At 40.1% G+C, this 17,043-nt stretch overlaps 1 protein-coding gene across 1 annotated transcript in view; it reads left to right on the top strand.

Annotated features, from left to right (window-relative positions):
* The window catches only part of LOC107668592 (B-cell lymphoma/leukemia 11B-like), a 42,492-nt gene that overhangs the window by 7,428 nt on the left and 18,021 nt on the right, over positions 1 to 17,043 (top strand). The window contains exon 2 of the mRNA XM_016460527.1: positions 5,034 to 5,423. Within this exon, the coding sequence (XP_016316013.1) occupies positions 5,034 to 5,423 (390 nt within the window). The remainder of the gene's footprint in view (positions 1 to 5,033; positions 5,424 to 17,043) is intronic.

Raw genomic sequence — 17,043 nt, 5'->3', positions numbered from 1 at the left:
AAAATCTCAACAGTTCAACTGTGAGCCAAATAGCGCTGAGCATTAATGGTAGGGTTTGCAGGGTAACAGTCCAAGGATGAAAGGTACGTTAACGCGGGGCTGCTAAAGCGTTGTTACATAACTCGCAGACTTTTGTGTGTTTTGGAGGGAAAGCCAGACTGTACTGTGATCAGCCAAATACCTGTCAACAGCAATTTGGTTCCTCACAAACAAAAAGACTCCGTTAAGTATGAGTCAGAGGGCCCCTGAACAATGGTGCATAAATCCAGAATGGAAAAGGATAAATCCAAAACTGTATTAAGACGTGCCTTGTGATGCATTCGTTTTTGGAAGCCATGTCTTTTTTTAGTTTTATGTTTTAGTGAAATCCCATTAGTGTTCATTCTGACTCATATACTGTACATGTAGCTTTCTTAGGTTAATGATAGTAAGTGTGCATTCTATCCAAAGTCGAGATTTCATTTCATATCAACCTTTTTTAGCCACCTATAAATATTATTCAGGCTTTCTTACTTCCACTGTCCCTCACTGTCTTTCTCTCCGGCTGCCAGAGAGTGCTTGATAAAGACAAATAACATTTGACATTTCGGTGGCCCTGATAGAATTATATGGAGTATTTGTTGAGGGATCAGAGAAAATCATGAGCTGTAATGTTACCTTGGTGACAGCATTGTTATCACTGGTGGATGAGAGTGTGTGTGAGAGTGTGAGTGTGTGTGACTGTGAGGAATTGCAGACACTCACTTGTTTGCCTAGAGCAGGAAATGTACACCATCGGATCGGGCCTGCGTAGTTCAATCTCATACCTTCCGTAGAGTTATTTAAAGGAAAAGATCTCCAAAAATGAAAATTCTGTCATTTATTTATCCTCTTGTCTTTCCAAACCTGTATGACTTAATTTTTTCTGTGGAAAGCAAAAGGAGACATTTGGAAGAATGTCCGAGCTGCTCTTTTCCACAGTTGTTTATATATTCAGTCTTCAACTGAATTTAAGTCGTTATTCACTGAAATTGTGCTTAACCATTACCATTCTCCTTTATTCTCCTGAAAAAAAGCTGCTTAGACATTCTACACGGAAAACGTCATACAGGTTTTGAATGAAATGAGGGTGAATAATTGACATCTTGAAGCATTTAACTCACCTATGGATTAGTTCAGACTCTATAGGCAAATCCAAGACTCTGCCGTATGTTTACACGATTACAACACCTGGTGTGTGTGTGTTTGTGCGTACGGGGGTCCCTTCTTTTGAAGTGCGTACTAGCGGCGTTGCTTGCAAGCAGCGTGTTTCCTGTGGTTGGCACAGACAGAGCAAAAGAAGGGGACAGGGAGAGAGAAAATTTCAGCTGCGCACGTTCTTTACCACTCTGGGTTTTTTTTCTCCAGCTGTCACTTTGATTCAGGTCTGTGCTAGACCTATGACACATTAAACTAACGCTTTCCACTAGCGCACCTCAAATTCTCTCCTACAGTACCGAGAGGCTGCAATCTCACTCTAACCTCCTGTTACGCAGTTTGAGAGCTTATAATGGCTTATAACTTCTTTTTTTATTGTATAATTTATTACCTGTTTGGTGAATTATAGCTGTTTATCTGAGTTTGTTACAAATGCCAAAAATATGCTCTGTTGTTCATGTTGTCTTCTTGAACTTGTAAATCATTTGTAAATTACCTCTTCCTGTAGTAGTGTTTATTTGTGTACGCATGTGTGTGTGCGCGCATCTCTGCTGGTGCAGCATCCCAGGATGCACAAATGCGTGACACACAAACATGCACGCATATTGCTCATGTACATGCCTGCAAGCAATCTTCATTTATTGGTTCAAATGCATGTGCATGTGCTCACAGTTGCAAGTACAGTCAAAGATATATGTTAAAATAGTTTTTGTTGTGAGACCTTCCCCAGCGATAGAGAAAATTATTTACAGGTGAGTCACAAAGTCTTCATATAAAAACATTTATTTAAATCATAATTTTTTTAAAGCTTTTAATTAAAAAGGAACATTATTATGTAAATGTTATTATGTTTTTTTTTGTTTAGATTTTTAGTAAATTATGACATTGGATATGTAGCCTCCTGACAAAAGAAAAAAAAAAAAAAAAAAAAAAAAAAAAAAAATAACAGTTAATTTATTCTTATTACTTTCTTATTACTTCTGCTTATAACCTAATATGCAATATAATTGATTAAAAAATACTTTTATTTTAACACTTAATACCTCTATTCATAATACCCAAATATCCAAAAAAATGTCTGTGATTCAAAATAAATGAATATTAAAATTTAAATAACAAAATTATTTATTTGAAGTAAGTAACTAATAACAATGTAGCCACAGTCATATTTTTAATGCAATGTATTGCATAGGTTGATGAGTCTCTGTGCAGGCCTTTCTCTTTATTTACATGCAAACTAATTTAATGCACAGATGGCCTGATATTGCCCGAAGGGGGTCTGTGCTCCACTCCTATTTGTCTGAGTCAGGGGGGCTGGATTTGAGGGGGGTTCAACTACCTTAGTCATCTTCAGTTATTTCCTTCAATATAGTGCAAAATCTGAAAACGGTGCCATGTGTGTGCAGATGTAATATATATATATATATATATATATTTTGTAATGCTTTATTTCATCAAAATGCTTTCTTAATATGATTACAAAGTCTTTAGATGCTGTTGTTTAACAGGATGCACATCTAAAGCTGCTCTAATGTAGTGTGTATCGTCTGGAATAAAGATAAGAGGGTGTTTAATGGTTTCGTTTTCAAAGCTGCATTCTGAGCTTGACATTACAAATCTGTCCGCATTCATAATTTGGACCGTGGACAAATTGCAGATGGATGCGCAGGCTGCTCGTAATATATCATCGAAAATTAGTGGTTAGCCGGTTCCTCTGGGAGATGTAAACAGGGCTACCTGTGTTGTGCGAGCAGCGTGGTCCGTTCCTCCATCTTTGTCTCTATCGCCGTCTGTTTCTTCTCACGGCGTTTCTCAAAGAGGCTTTTAGGCCTCATATTGGTGAAAAGCGTCTAAAGTGCGCAGGCCAAATTTGAAAATTAAAACGGTAATAAATGAATTCTAATTTGTGTTGTTCCACAGGGTTGTTGTTTCTTTAAAAGCATCCCACATTTGTCCTTTAGGCTCTGACAATTTGAGAATTCCTCCCTTCATTCTCCTTCCAGATTTATGTGCACTTCAAAAATCCGCACCTGCTCGCTGTGTGGCTCTAAGTGTTGCTATGGTAGTGTTTTTCTTCTTTTTTTCCCGCTTTCACCCAAATCATGCAGTGTGTTGAGTAGAGAGAGCATGAAAGCAGTGACAGGAAGCTGAAGAGTGTAAAGTGGCAGTCAGAGAGGTGTTTGTCTAGATCTTATGATTAGTATGGCGCAAGGATAAGCTGTCAAATGTAACATCAACAGAGCTGTCTGTCAGGGGGTCCCGAGGGGGCTTTGTCAAGGGCCTCTACTGTCTTTGATAAAACTGCTCTTGCACTCGGTGTTGGGCTACAAAGGGATGATTGTGGCCGCGTGCTGAAAGGTGAGGCTGAATTTCAAAATGGAGGCAGAGGGACTGAGGTTGTCCAGCGTACTCTGTGGTTTGAGCGCCTGCCGCTCTGCGCTGTTTATCTAGGTGACAGAATCAACCAGAAGATCTGCAGGGCCTCTTGCTCTCATGGCTGTGCAAATATCTCTCACAGCCAAAAACGGAGCCCTCCCTCCTTCCTTCTTGCTTTTTTTTTCTTCTTTCTTCTCCCTTCAGACTTTCTGTTTCAGATCTGGCGGTCTCATTCTCAACCTCACAAATACTGTATTGTATATTAGTAACAGTGCCTTGCTGTTGGGTCTCGGCCTCACATATGGATGTTTATTAAGAGTTGGCTGGTTACAGGACAGAACATGCCGAACTGGAGCAAAGTGCCTCGTGTGTGGCCGCTGGGATGATTAAATTTAAGTCTGCCTTTATTTTCTGCTCTCGAAGTTTAGTGGGACCGTCATGGGATGTAGGTGAACACTTAAACGGGCCCCAACATTCATTTCCTTTATTTTAACAAGCTGCCAAATAACAAAATGCTAAATGACCTGACCCTGAACTTTTAGAAAATGTGTGATTATGTCTCAAGCTCCATGCCATTTGTATTTTATTTCAATTTCCCTCACTGATGTGCTGGTGTGTTTAAGTCAGTTTATTTTTATGTTTTATGAATTGGTGTGTGAAGGCGGTTAGGGATGCATGGATAGATGTAAATACAGTGGCAAATTATGAGCTAAAGATGAATCAATGTTTGTTAATGCATTTAATTTGCATAAAGTGACTAGTGCATTTCTGAATGAAACAGAATATTAAGCAGGAAATAATTTAGAGTGAGACTTGATTTTGTTTTTGATTGAGTGAGGGTATTTTATGTTATGCTATGATATTATTGATTAATAATTTTTTGACCCAAGTATTTTATTTCAGTTTCCCTGGTAATTCTATGATTTTTCAATGAATTTGTGTAAGAAGACAGGATAAAGAAGATTTTAAAAAAGCATGGATAGATACAGATACAGTGACAACTTATTTGTAAACGCATGCATTAAATTTGCATGAAGTGACTTATTTCAGAGTGAAACAGAAACGAAAAAATATATAGTTATTAAATAATAATTTGACCTAAGTGGCTAGTATTTTATTTCGAATTCCCATGCTGATGTATCTGAATGAATCTAAATGCATGAAGTGACATATTTCAGAGTGAAACTGAATATTATGTGGAAAAGAATCTAGGGCGGGACTTCATTGTAATTATCAGGATCTGAAATCAGGTTAAGCACATTATTCTGTGATATTACTGGATAATATATTTCCTCACCCACATGGCCTTGGTTACATCAGCAGAAATCAAACTGATTTCAGTAGCAGAGTAAGTTATTAAGTTTAAATCATTTTTTTATTTGTTTAGACTAATATGCACTGTTTATTTGTGCACAGATGGAGCATTTGTTAAGAATTTCCTATTGTCTCAAAACGCTTCTTTCTTTTGCTTTGCCCCATAGCAGAAGCTGAGCATGTGGATGCAGGACTGGCCGTGGCTGATCTCCACTCTCACCCTCACCCGCTGCTGGATCCCAGCATGACTGGGCCTCTGCCTCCAGGCCTGGGCGACCACGACCTCCTCACCTGTGGCCAGTGCCAACTAACCTTTCCCCTGGGGGACATTCTGCTCTTCATCGAGCACAAGAAAAAGCAATGCCAGGGTCTGACGACCGGCCACGGCTGCTACGACAAGATGGCAGACCGCAATAGCCCCTCGCCACCCCGCGCAGAGCTGAGGAAAGTGGTGGAACCGGTCGAAATTGGAATCCAGGTGACACCTGAAGAAGAGGACGAGAGACTGTTAACGCTCCCAAAAGGAATTTGCCCCAAGCAAGAAAGTGGCCTGGCAGGTAGGTCAAACTCTCTCCAGAAAAGTTTTGAGCAGGCGTACGAAGCTGACGCTAATGAACTCACACGTTCTCTCGCGCCAGCGTGTTTTCTAATACTTATGTGCGCAAACGTACACTTAGAGCCTGCAGAGTTGCAGACAAAGGGAGACACGCACTCATTTACCTCGGTAGGACTCTGGGCGTCCTGTAGTGATTGTGATACCGCTCATCTGCGAGCCTCAAGAGAGATTGTTTTTCCTTCAGCTGATTTCATTAGGGGAGCCTACGCCGTGCAAAGTGAAACATCACATTACTGACTCAAAGCCCTAAAACCCCCTGAAGGACTCTGGTAGTTGAAACAAATTGTGCAAGACGTGACAGAGAACTCACCCTACTTTCATGGAAAAATCCAGCCTGAGCCATCTGCTTAAAAGGTGAAAAGCTCATTAAAATTCAAATGCTTAAAAGAGAGAGAGAGAGGGAGAGAAAGAAAGAAATAGAGTAGGATTAAAAGAGTGAGTTTGCTATTGAATAGGGGTAAAGAGGCAGTTTAGTTTAGTCCAGCTGTAGGGAGAGAACTCTCCCAGTTATCTTACAAAACAGCGCAGTCAAGTCCTTCTCAAAGAACCCGGAGGGATCTTGGGAAATGGGTCTCATAAAATAATATTCTAGGTTGGACAAAGTTACCGGGGGAAACGCAGGGGAGCGGCTTATGACACTGCCTTGGTTTTTAATAACGTCGTTTTTTAATGCCTCACAATCCTTATTTGCGAACGTTACCCGCGGCATCAGAGACAATTTATTCCGTGCCACCACAATGCCTCGTGTATTTAAATGTCTGTAATAATGAGGCCACTGCTAAATTACTCAGTACCTCACATGATGCAGGCAGACTTCACTCCCAGACTGACTGACTGGCTGGCTGCTCGCACCGAGAGAGTGTTGGCGTCAGTTGTGAAATATGATGCAAGCATCCACACAGTTACGTGCAAACTGTTCCACTACAGTTCGTCGTTGATGTTTCCTTTTTTTTAAAGACTGACTGGTAAGCGTGCGCTTTGCTAACCACACACACAAAAACAAACTTTAGGTCAGGGTTCAAAAACGAATGTTTTAGTGCAGAGACACACACAAATATCATTCTCATAGTTTGACTGTATTATATTATATAATTATTATAGTTTGAGTCAGTTTCACATGGGTGTTTGCGTCTCTCTTTTATCTTTTGTAAAAATATATCAATTTTTGTTGATGTAAACCTTTAAATTACTTATTCGGAATATAATACATTTTTGTTCTTGACAAAATTCTCTTTTTGTAAATGTTAAAACATTAGCTTGTATTTTTAAGGATAAAAAGGAAGAAGGACACTATTCATGTTACTTTTATTGTGAATTAAAAAAATGTGATAGTATTAGATTATCCAATTAATATTATTTCAGTCAGTGCCATCTTAAATTACTAAATCTCTCTTTCGTTTGTGAAAAGATCCACACTGAAAAGTAGTTTTAATCTCATTTAAACTTCAGAATTTGAAAAATGGCATATGAAAGGTGAACATTTGCCTTTGTAAATCATATTGCAGTTAGCAAGAGTAAATTTTACACCTTTCATTAATTCAGGGCTGGAGAGGAGGGAGGCAGTTCGCCGAGAAGAATATAACGGCAGATGAAATATCCTCTGAAAGTGATTAAGACGCTTGAATGTCAGCTTGAGCATGCGGCTAAACACTCACAGGCTGCCTTGTATTCATAATTGCCTCCCAGCAGGTTAAAGTATTCTTTTATTCTAAACCTTTCCCGTTCCATTTGTTCTCGATGTGAAACAGAAAATGACACGCAAAAAAACACTCAGCCGCTCCGCCTTGAAAATAGCAGTGGTACTCTTGCTCGGCAAAGCACAGATCATTTTTCATGAATTTGTTTTTGTTTTCTTCTATAATATATCCATCCGCCAGCTTCAAGTGGAGAAATGAGAGAAAACATGAGAATGCGGGAGAGAGAGAGAGAGATGTTGATGAGGAAGACCACTTCTGAATCTATCAATAAGATTCCAAAAGCTAACTCTGGTCAGACCGACATTATATTCGTAAGAGTTCCCTGCTCTTCCAGACCCTCACATCTTTTTTTTTTTTTAGGCCAGAGTGCATTTTGATCTTTTCATTAAACCGTCCGAGTAACTTTGACACACGAGCAATGTTGTGACAGGTCTTAAACTCCACCGCTTCATTCCTACACGTCAGCCTCCATCACATCAGCCCTCTCTTCTTGGCCTCTCACATGTGATTCACAGATAGTCCAACAGGAAGAGCATCATTTCTGGCCTTCCTTCCTGAAGTTAACGTTCCCAATATCACGGCTCATATCTTGCGTACATTACGGGCCTTTAGGAGGAAAATCATCCAAGTGATTCTTGGTTTTTGGCTGAGTGAAGGTACTAAACAGCAACTTCATTAAGTCACATATACATAACTGTTCTCTAGAGACTCCGTGATGATAACTAAACATTGTGTGCTTTGCTCCGGAAACCCTATAATCAGTCGAAAAAGACTTTGTGATAAAGTATTCTGATTACTGAAATTGCTTTTAGCGATGATTCTCCCAGTGGCTTATTCTTTATTAGTGTGTATGAAAAAGTCAACGTTATCTATGACAATACGGGACAGCCATCGAAGAGGAACCACTTGAGGGTTGAATTCAATATTTCTCGCATAAATATCAGCAGGACACAGGCTCGCTCGGCACCGTATTGTATTGCCACTTAGCCGTCTTAAGTTTCAGCGGAATTTAATTATATTTAATAGCCCTAATTAAATAAAATATGACATTCTGCATACCCTCAGGCGATAGGAGCTGCTGCTGGGGGCATTGGGAGGGCTTGGTTTGCATGCACGAGCCACTAGAGCCCCTCTCGTGTCACACAGCTAGGTTAAAACAGTTCAGTGGCACTGAAAAAGAGGGCTCTGAGATGGCCGACATAGCTGGCTGTTGCCACTGTGCACCATTAAGCAGTCCAAATGTGAAATACATACATAAATAAACAAATAAATGAGACATTTACCACCCCTTAATGCATCTAGATGGCTTAGCCTTCTGAAGCTGGCCAGGCATTTAATGGTACTTGTTATTTCATTATAGATCTCAGATAGAGGTGCTATGAACCACGGTGCATTGTGCTGAGCAGGTTCGCTGTGAGGATGCATTAATTAAAGAGCAATAATTTAATATGATCTCATGAACCTGAAACAAAAGGATTATGAGATAATATTACGCATAAAATCTTAGAATAGGTGTTATTGGTTAAGGCAGGCTCTGGTCAAGTTATTACATATTCATGTCTAAATACAGCTGGAATAATCAACATTCTTCGGGGAACGTGAGCTTCCTCTTCCATCTCTTTTATTTTGCCTACTGATGTTTAATTCTACAAATCTGCTTTTGAATTCGCAGTCACTGACTTTATGACATATAAGTGATCAGATGCAAAATTTGTACGTTTTAAATATGCATGTGTGATGGTGGAAGGAAAGAAGATTGTGCCAAGCTCTGTTTGTCATTTGTTTGTTTGTGTTCTACAGCATCCAACAGGGATGGTTGTGTTTTAGTTTTTCAGGAAAACTGAATCAGATGTGGTGTAAATAAAGAGCGTAAATAAAGGAGTGTTTGGTGTTGGTTGTAATCAAGCTCTTCTTGGTGTGCATGTGTGGTGATGTAGCCATGTACCATTCCAAACCAATGTTGCATTTGAGGTTGGCTTAAATATCAGTATGAAAATAAGAGTGTCAAATAGAAAGCAAACATTTCCTTAAGGGTTTTGATTTGTCCATATATATTTTATTTTATTTGTTTGTTTTATTTAGTCATATTATGTTGACTGACATCCAAGACGTAAAATTTAAAAATTTAATTTAATCACATATTACACTAATCACATTTCGTTATGCAAACAGGTATAAGAAGCAAGACTAATCGGAATTCGGTATGCAATACTCTGTCATCGCAGTTATCATCGGAATGTTGAACATTCTATCAATGTTACTCTTTTTCAATATTAAAAATATAAAGTTTGCACAAAACAACAACAACCAAAGTCTCAAATGATCTAAAACAAATATTTTAGATCATTTGATTTATTAATTTTTGATAATTCAGATTATTTGTTCAAATAAAGTTTTAATGTTAATGCATGTTAAGCAGTTTAGCAGTTAATTGAAGTTTAATACTTAGGGCTATCAGTATTGAGGAAGGAATAAACATAAATATATTGTTGTTGTTATTAAAAAGTGACTATAAAATGCCATACAATTGCATTAATGCTCAATCTAAAAGCTCACAGCAGGCTGCACCAGTTAGCTCGCATTCTGTCACCATAGGAACGCCAGGTGGCCACGTGGTGAGATGGTGGACATGTCTTTTGCCATGATGGGCCCCTGTTTCTGTCAACATTTCACTCTCTCTCTCTTTCAATCTCTCTCCACTCACACCATCCAAGCACACTCACACAGCTTTACACGTCTAACAAGTGCTGCGACGGGCAGTTATTTCTGACCCTTGGCTCACCAGATCGTCGCGGTGAATATTTCATGAGACATGCTATATTTATAAAGAAATTTACCTCAAACACTTTCCTCTCTCACCCTGCCTCTCCTTGAGAGTGATCACACCGCTGGGCCCCTGTCACTTCGGAGCCCACACCTGCCATTAATGCCGTCTCGAGTCTAGTGCCAGAACCGTTTGTAGGTGTTATGCAATTACGCTTGATGTTCGGGGCCTGACATCCTCAGTATCAGCATATTTGATGGCCACAGATTCATTGTGAATGGTTAATAAATGTGCTCTGTCTTTTTTTTTTAAACTTCATTTAAAATTTTAAAGCATAAATGAATGAATAGTACTTGAAATAATAGAAAATATGCGTAAAACAGACCCCAATCTTATTAGTAGTATTAAGGGTGCCACCATGTTGAGATCACATGACCAGCTGAATACGATCACATTATTACATTATTTTAATAGACACTTTTGCTCGCAGAATAAATGAATCGTGGGTGACTATGCACATTCTGCTTTGGTTACTGAAAACTTTAGCACAATGCTATACAGTACAACATTAAAAAAATAAAGAGTGCATCTTTAATTATTCAAATATGCAAATTGATTACATTCTATTTATGGAGCACACTGTAAAATATTAGCAGTGTACTGAGTGATAAAATGTGGTTATTGTATCTCAATAGTGAGATTGTGGTATATCTCATCTCAGAGCTTTTAATGCACTGGAGAATGATCTGGTGCTGGCTTTAGTGATACTGAGCCTGGCCAGCCGGTTCCTGTTACCTGCCCTCACTTCCTACCTATTTTTGAGATTTTGCCCAGAAAGATTTGTTTCAGAGTTTCACTTGCAGTGGTGTGGTGCCAGCATGGTTTGCCAGCTTTGTAACTGTGCATGATGTGCTTTGTTTCGAATGTTAGCATTTATTTAGATTTCATCTTTGTTTGTTATTAGGCATTAGGTTGACTATGTAGGTTTCTTGGTTTAGTCTATCTTGCATGTACAGTTCACATTTTCTCTGATGTAATGTCTAAATTCAATATTTACAGAGGGGAATTGAGAGAACATGCACTGCCCATTAGATGTTTAACATTGTTGTAAAGCAGACTGAATTTTGAGTACATCAGAAGATGGTATATTTTTCTTATTTTCTGCCCAGCAAAGATGAACATACACAGTCCAGAATAAACAGATATTTGGATCCTCCCTCGCTGCGCAGAACATCTCAATTGAGAGTACATGTCCCTCTCTCAGAATCAACATATACACTGGGAGGGCTCTTCAATAAATAATGACACAACACAGGCGCAGAGATATCGAAAACATGCTTCCATAATATGACACACATGCCATTTTTTCAATTAAGATTCACAAAGGCTTGGCAGGAGGATGGTCTGCCCTGGTGCAGAGGCTATGCCTGAATCAGTGTGCACAGATAGATGTTTGATTTAATATGTTGCCTCAGATACAGTTTTCTTGCTGGTCTTCTTGTTTTATTCACTTTCAGTTGTTTCAATAAAGCCTGAAGTCGGACCAAGCGGCCGTTTTAAAGTAAAAAATTGCCCATTTTTGTCTAGTTTCACCATTTTTTCCTCATGTTTTTAAATGTCTGCATTAGCCACATTAGCTATTGGTTCAGACTTATAATGCAGCATTTGTCTTTTTTTTCCCCCATATGTGCATTTTAAATTTGCAGCCTGGATAGTACTTTGAATGTTGCATTGAGGTGCAAGCAAACAAGCAGGGACTTTTTGTCATGTTTTCCTGGACTAGATGTACATTGCACCTTTTAAACTTATTAACACTTAAGATTACCATTCAAATTTGCATTAATAGTTTGTTTACTGACTTAACATGCTACATTTGCACTTTTGCATTTGAAATAATTAGCATTTTTTACATTACTGCAACACATAATCAAGCTTGCAAAATCAATTTGAGAGCTATTAGTTTCGTGGCCGTCAAGTAAAGTAGAGTGTCTGGTTTTAACGATATCTTTCTTAATCGGCGGTTGATTGCGTGGCCCTCTGCGGCTCATGTCAAACCATCCTCCATAGTTATGACACGGCCTTACATGCTGCTAAAGCCGTTCCCTTTGGTGAACCAGACTTTAATTTCTTCCCTCCTGTGTTTAATCCACTACTTCAAAATTCAGCAAAGTGCTACCTTTACTTAGCTTTTGAAATGCCTTCCAAATCCTTGCATTTGGGTCATGTCCAGCAGCGGCAAGAACAGGAAAAGCCAGGAGGAGTGAGAAGCTGAAAACGAGAGAGAGAGAGAGAGAGAGAGAGAGAGAGAGAGAGAGAGTGAAAGAACGAGAGAAAACAGTTTTAGTCATTAATAGACCATAAAAAAGGAAAGCTGCATCCATGTTCTTCTCAGCATCTTGAAATCCTTTTCAGATTTTTGCCTCGTTGCTTTTTTCAGTTAATTACTTTGCATGCACTCATTTAAATATTAAAATTTTCTTTAATCATCAAAGGCAGTGAGCCTCATGCATATTCATATTCACACCCCCCCCCACGCTTCCACCAGAATTACAGGTTCATTACCTCGCTCCAAAGCCAAACAGTCATTACCAAGAGCCAGATTTTTAATTGCGGATGCCTGGCCATCATCGCCTTACTGCTAAGATTTAAACTTCCATAAGAATATAAAAAAAAGATTTCCAAAGTTCAAAATAACTTAACATACTTGTTATACATTCTCTGTGCCTTAGAAAAAAGTACAGAGTCTGAGAGAGAGAGAGACCGAGAGAGAAAAACCTGTTCTTTGGCTGGAGCTCTGAATATTTGTCAAGAGGCTTGACGAAAGTTGCATTTGCATAATGACTTTGTAGTTCTGCATTAATAAAATTTGCATATGAAGCCGTGTTAATTACTCCTGATCAGGCTTTTTTGCATTCATGCATGGTAATTTTCTGCGACTTGCGAGAATTGATGTCCTGGTGTCAGGGCTGTGATTGGTGGCGGTGGCGCTTGTGGATGTGGTGATTTGTGTGTGTGTGAGTTAGTGTGTGTGTTTGCGTATTTGTGTTTTGGGGGGGGGGGGGTCAGGAGGGGATGGCGTCGGATGTACCGGAGAGAAAGAGGAGATGGCACATTTGTGTGTTTGTGCGGGCCTCTTTATTGCATCGCTCTCTTGCTGTTGTCTCAGATATCTCCTGTAATTGGTCTAAGAAAAAGAGCAGTCATTTAAACGGCTTTCTATGTAATGAAACGTCATAAAGCAAGCAGAAGAAAACAGCCCCTCAACCGCAGACAGGCATTTCAAATCTATTGTTTGGCCTATTTATTTCTAAACAAGAAGACTGTTCTCTGCAATAGAGGGCTTCGGTGTTTTTACCATCTGAATGGAGGATGTTGGGAGAATAGAACTAAAAATAGGATCGTTTACCTTCTTAATTTTCATTTTGTTCCCGATCTTCCTGTTTTCTTCCTCCTCCCCCCCCTTTTTAGTCTCACACCTGATTGGTTTAATCCGTCTTATTGCTAGTATGTAATTAAGTAACATGTTTACGTTTCGCTTTCTTTTCTTGGTTTACTTAGCGTCAGCTTGTGATCTCTTTTCCTCCTTGCAAACCTGATAAAATGTTTCTAAATGCGGTGTCTTTTTACTTGCTTGTGTGTGTGTTTTTTTTAAATAACTGAGTATTTTATCTTTGAAATTAGCTCCATTTATTCAGTCCTTAGGGATTTGCCTTAATTTAAGCATATCAATTTGTAAATTTTTCACTAATGTTACCTTTCCACTGATTTTTCTTTTCCCTTTGTCAAAGCCCTGCTGGGTTCAAGAATTTGCCTATGGAATTTTGGCCCCTAGCTTGTGGTTTGGCAAAGGCATCACACGACAATGTGTGTGCATGTGTGTGTGTCCGGTTGTGTGTGTGTATGAGTGAATGCCCCTTGCTAGCAAGACTGAGAAGTGTATATGTGAGTTTCTTTCTCTCCTTTTCTTTTTCAGAAACCGGTGGTCTCCTTGTCATTATGATTTAGCAACAGAATTAAACACAACTTTTACCAGCATGAGGATTCTGGGGCTGGTTCCAAAGCAAAGAGATGTGTTGTGAGCCAACAGACGCTCAGCATATGAGCCCCATGCTGCAGTGCACAGAGTGTGTGACGGCTCTGTCATACCTGAAGCCTGGCGCTTTCTAAATGCTGCCATGTGTGCCATCAGTGTTGTGATAATGGCCGAGAGAAACTTACAACACCGCTAAACCCTCAAGGGCAGCGTAATCATAGCCAGTCAATCATCCCGCTCATATTACATGCATCAAATGAGACCTTAAACATCAGAGCAAGTGATTTCTTTGAGGAGGAGGAGGAACTAAATTGTATGAAATACTTGAAAAAAGAAGTATTTAGAAAATCATATATTATTAATTTAGGAAAGCAGAGTTGAGCCAAAATGGGCTCTCTTTCAATCTGTGTGTTGGAATTTGAATTGAATTGGCCACACCCCACAGGAAGTTGAATTGGAATGACAGGAAGAGGAATGTACTGAACTGTAATTCAAATAAATACAACCCAGGATTTTTTTTTAAATATATATATGTACATTCACATTGGCCCACAATTTAATTTATTCAATGTAATAAAAAATCTTAACCAAATATTAACCAATATTAGCCAATGTTCAAAGTTTGTTTTTATTTATTTCAGTACATTTGAATTCTATTACCTCACATTTTAAATTTGAATTCAGCATTCTTTCTGCTGCCCCAATTCACCCCCAAATAATTTGCAGTTTATCGTTTTTGTCACAGATGAGGGACTAACAGACTTCCCAGCGATCTGCAAAGAAGTAAACAATTCCCTCCTACTGTAATTGTGAGAGTGTAATCTTGTGTGCTTTGGACTGCGTACAAGCTTTAAGAGGTTACTATATCCCACATGAAGACATCAAACAGTCCCTGTGCCACTTTGTGGCTGTCGTATGGTGGGATTTTAGTCTCTCCCGACCACAGGCAGGGAATAAACTTGTCACTAATTTGGACTGTGAGCGCTGGCAAGGCTCTGTGCACACGCTGGTGGCTTTCGCCCTCATGCTGGCCTTTGTTTTATTTATTTTTCCGTTTCTTTTATTGTCAGCAGAGATGTACACAGCACACAGATTTCTCCTGCATGGCTCGTGCGGAATTATTTAAGGTAACCAACAGCTTTTAAATCCTCTTAAGATTTTAGAGTTGAAGCCACTTCTCAAAACCAAATACGTATAGGGTGGTATTTTGTATTTATCTTCATTTGTTTAGCCCCGTCCTCCTCCTGCAGGTTTGAAAGCTGCAGCGCTATTCAGGAAAACTGAGCACCTTCCCGGCTCGCCTTTTGCATATCCTTACAGAGGCTCCATCAAACTGACAGTGTTTGTTTTGTGAACTAGTCTCCATGAAGATTTGAATTTGTAAAGCGGGGGAGATGCTGGGGACGAGAGCGTATTGTAAGCCCCTCAGGCTGGGTCTAAGCAGGCCTAGATGGCAGTCCCTGTATACCTCCCTCTAAAGCCGCTTTGGCAAAAGTGGATTGGCGCCACAAACAATGGGGCGGGTGTAGAAAGCAGTGGACAGGATGGGATTACCAGGTTAGCGCAGGTTCCTCCCAGCGTTTGCACATTCTCCTGGGCCGTTCAGGCTTTTTGACACGGCGCGTCTGAGGGAATTAGTCCATCTCGCCGGTTTAAATCCGAACCATCTAATGAAGCCTCTCAAGCCTGGAATACTTCCCACAAAAGGGTGTTGCCATTTAGCAGGAGAAATCACCACTTAACAAAAGCTAATTTTCCCCTCTGTTAGCTCGGGAGGATTAGGGGCCAGCGGTTGAATAATACAAAGTTTGTGGACCATGCGGAGAGGTGGGGGAGAAGCTTTTAAGAGTGAAATTAAAGCCCGGTGACAGTCTTTGGAGGGGATGTTTGTCACTGTTGAAGGTAGGAAGCGTGGCAGAGTGCGTTCGGAAGGACCGGAGCGCTCTATGGAGATTGCGTGCGCTGGTGTGCGCGGGCGGGAGGCACAGCTTGACGAATGCGTGTTGATCCCCTTGTTTAGGTGGTTTTAAGTCTACCCAATTTCACATGCTAACGGTCGCAGAGCAGGCCCTAGACATTCCATCCTGCCAGAGTGATGGCTCTAGCCACTTTAAGCTGAAATGCATCCTGCAGTATTGATATTTGTTCCCCATGGGCTTCTCTCTCTTCCCCCCTCTGCCTCTCTTCCCCTTTGCTTTTTACTGTCCTATGTCTTTCTTCTTTTGAAACCCCAAATGCCAGGCCTGTATGGATATGGCAGACCTATAATCATGCTTCTCTTACAGTAATTGCTCTCGTCTGTGGAGTTTAGAGAAAGCGCTCTATCAAAGCGCTGGCTGGAGCAGGGGATCACGCTCTGGCATCGTTTGATTGTCCCGTGAGGCGCTCTCAGGTTAACCCTTTCCCTCACCTTTCACCGTGACTAACCCGATTGTCGTTCGGTGAGTCTGCAACCGTTTCCAAACTTTCCGGCCACCCGTCCCTATTTAGGTTTGGCACACGTAGCTTTCAAGAGTTTATTTTGTTCCTCTGCGGATGAATTCTGGTGTTACTTTACTATTTACTCTACACGCGGGACTGTCTGGGTGGCAGCATGGTGAAACTGGAGCAAGTGTCTGCTTTCACAGAATGTTGCGTTCCCCCCGATTACTCATCAGAGGCTCAGGCTTGCGCATTTAATCCAACCTCTGTCTTTATAAAAACACAATAAGCTCGATGAAACACATCAAATTATTCACCTCGAAATTGCATGAAAACAGTGGCCCCTTTAATCTGTTAAAACAATATGGCTGCCCATGCTAGCGTTTTCCTCGCTTAAAATCAATTGGATTACTTTTTGAACTCCTGAAAAACAAAAATCGGCAAATAGCTGCGCTTGTCTGATAACTTCATATCTTTGACAAAAGCCGCTGTTGTTGCAACCTGTTGGAAGGCCAAAACCACCCATTGGCAGGCTAATTCAATTGCTAGCTCAAGGACCTTTTTGCTGTAAACAATGCTGGACCTCAGCCAACGGCAGTCACTTATTGTGCTTTAATACACGTCCTTCTGATTAGACGCAGGGAAA

This window comes from Sinocyclocheilus anshuiensis, unplaced genomic scaffold, assembly GCF_001515605.1.
Source record: "Sinocyclocheilus anshuiensis isolate Anshui unplaced genomic scaffold, SAMN03320099.WGS_v1.1 scaffold2047, whole genome shotgun sequence".
In the NCBI taxonomy this organism is placed as follows: domain Eukaryota; kingdom Metazoa; phylum Chordata; class Actinopteri; order Cypriniformes; family Cyprinidae; genus Sinocyclocheilus; species Sinocyclocheilus anshuiensis.
The sequence above is the reverse complement of the archived record's forward strand: the minus strand, read 5'-3'. Positions and strand labels throughout refer to the sequence as shown.